We start from the raw sequence: 1,377 nt of genomic DNA on the forward strand, positions 1-1,377 counted from the left end.
GATCAACGACAGCATTGTGCATCGCATACTCGTAGACACCAGAAGCTCAGTCAACGTGATGTACTACGACGCTTTCACCAAACTGGGACTGCCCAGAAATTAGCTCAAAGAGGTACGGACTCCACTTTCTAGGTTTACTGGGGATTCAATAGAAACAGAGGGATCCGTGGTACTACCAGTAGAGATAGGCGTGAGCCCCAACACCTCCAAGATAAACATGGAGTTCATTGTGGTGAAACTCACATGTGCCCATAACATCATACTGGGAAGGCCAGCTTTGGAAGATCTGAAGGCAATAATTTCAATGGAGCACCTGTGCATGAAATTTCCCACGCCATACGGGATAGGAGTTGCGAGAGGAGATCAGAGAGCAGCTCGTAGCTGTTATGTCAAAGCGTGCAAGAAAATTGGACAGAAAGATCTGCAAGTCCACACCATTGCAGAAAGAGTGCTGAAAGAAGATGAGGGCTGGCCCCGCGCCGAGCCGGCATATGAAACGGAAGACGTGGTGGTCGATCCCGCACGAGCAGATAGGGTTGTAAAGATTGGCACTGGATTGGCACCGGAACTAAGAGCCTAGATAATCGAAGTCATCCGACAGTTTAAAGAAGTTTTTGCGTGGGGTCCAAAAGACATGCCAGGTATCAATCGAAACATCATAACCCATAAGTTAGCCGTGGACCCTACCAAGAAACCAATACAGCAAAGAAAGCGATACATATCGGCTGAACGAAGGGACTTTGTGAAAAACGAGGTGGTCGCGTTGACACAAGCAGGACATGTCAAGGAGATCTATTATCCCGAGTGGTTGAGCAACATAGTCCTGGCCCCAAAAAGCTCCACGTGGAGAATGTGCGTGGATTATACAGATCTCAACAGAGCCTGCCTTATGGATCGATTCCCCTTGCCAAACATAGACCAGCTGGTAGATGAGACGGCAGGATGTGAATTGATGAGCTTCATGGATGCCTTCTGTAGGTACCATCAAATATTCATGCATGAGGAAGATGCTGAGAAGACCGCGTTCACCACCCTATAGGGTATTTTTTGCTACTTGGTCATGCCGTTCGACCTCAAAAACGCAGGCGCAACTTACACCCGGATGGTTGCCAAGTTGTTTGGGAAAGTGCTGGGACGAAACATGGAGGCATACGTAGACGACATGATTGTCAAAAGCTGCAGAGGTGCCTCCCATGTCAAAGACCTTAACGAGGTATTTTCTATTATGAGAAATTTCAATTTACGCTTGAACCCTAAAAAATGCACCTTCGCAGTTAATGGGGGCAAGTTTCTGGGATTTATGGTCACTAGAAATGGGATAGAACCAAACCCAGAAAAGGTAAAAACCATTCTTGACATGGAACCCCCGCGGTCCAT

The 1,377-nt window shown here is 47.3% G+C and overlaps 1 protein-coding gene across 1 annotated transcript in view; it reads left to right on the top strand.

Moving 5' to 3' along the window:
• The first annotated feature begins 1,060 nt into the window (after window positions 1–1,060).
• The window catches only part of LOC116023511, a 3,695-nt gene continuing 3,378 nt past the window's right edge, over window positions 1,061–1,377 (top strand). Inside the window, exon 1 of the mRNA XM_031264517.1 lies at window positions 1,061–1,339. Coding sequence (XP_031120377.1) covers window positions 1,061–1,339 — 279 coding nt within the window. The remainder of the gene's footprint in view (window positions 1,340–1,377) is intronic.

The sequence above is a fragment of the Ipomoea triloba genome, chromosome 6 (assembly GCF_003576645.1).
Source record: "Ipomoea triloba cultivar NCNSP0323 chromosome 6, ASM357664v1".
Taxonomy (NCBI): domain Eukaryota; kingdom Viridiplantae; phylum Streptophyta; class Magnoliopsida; order Solanales; family Convolvulaceae; genus Ipomoea; species Ipomoea triloba.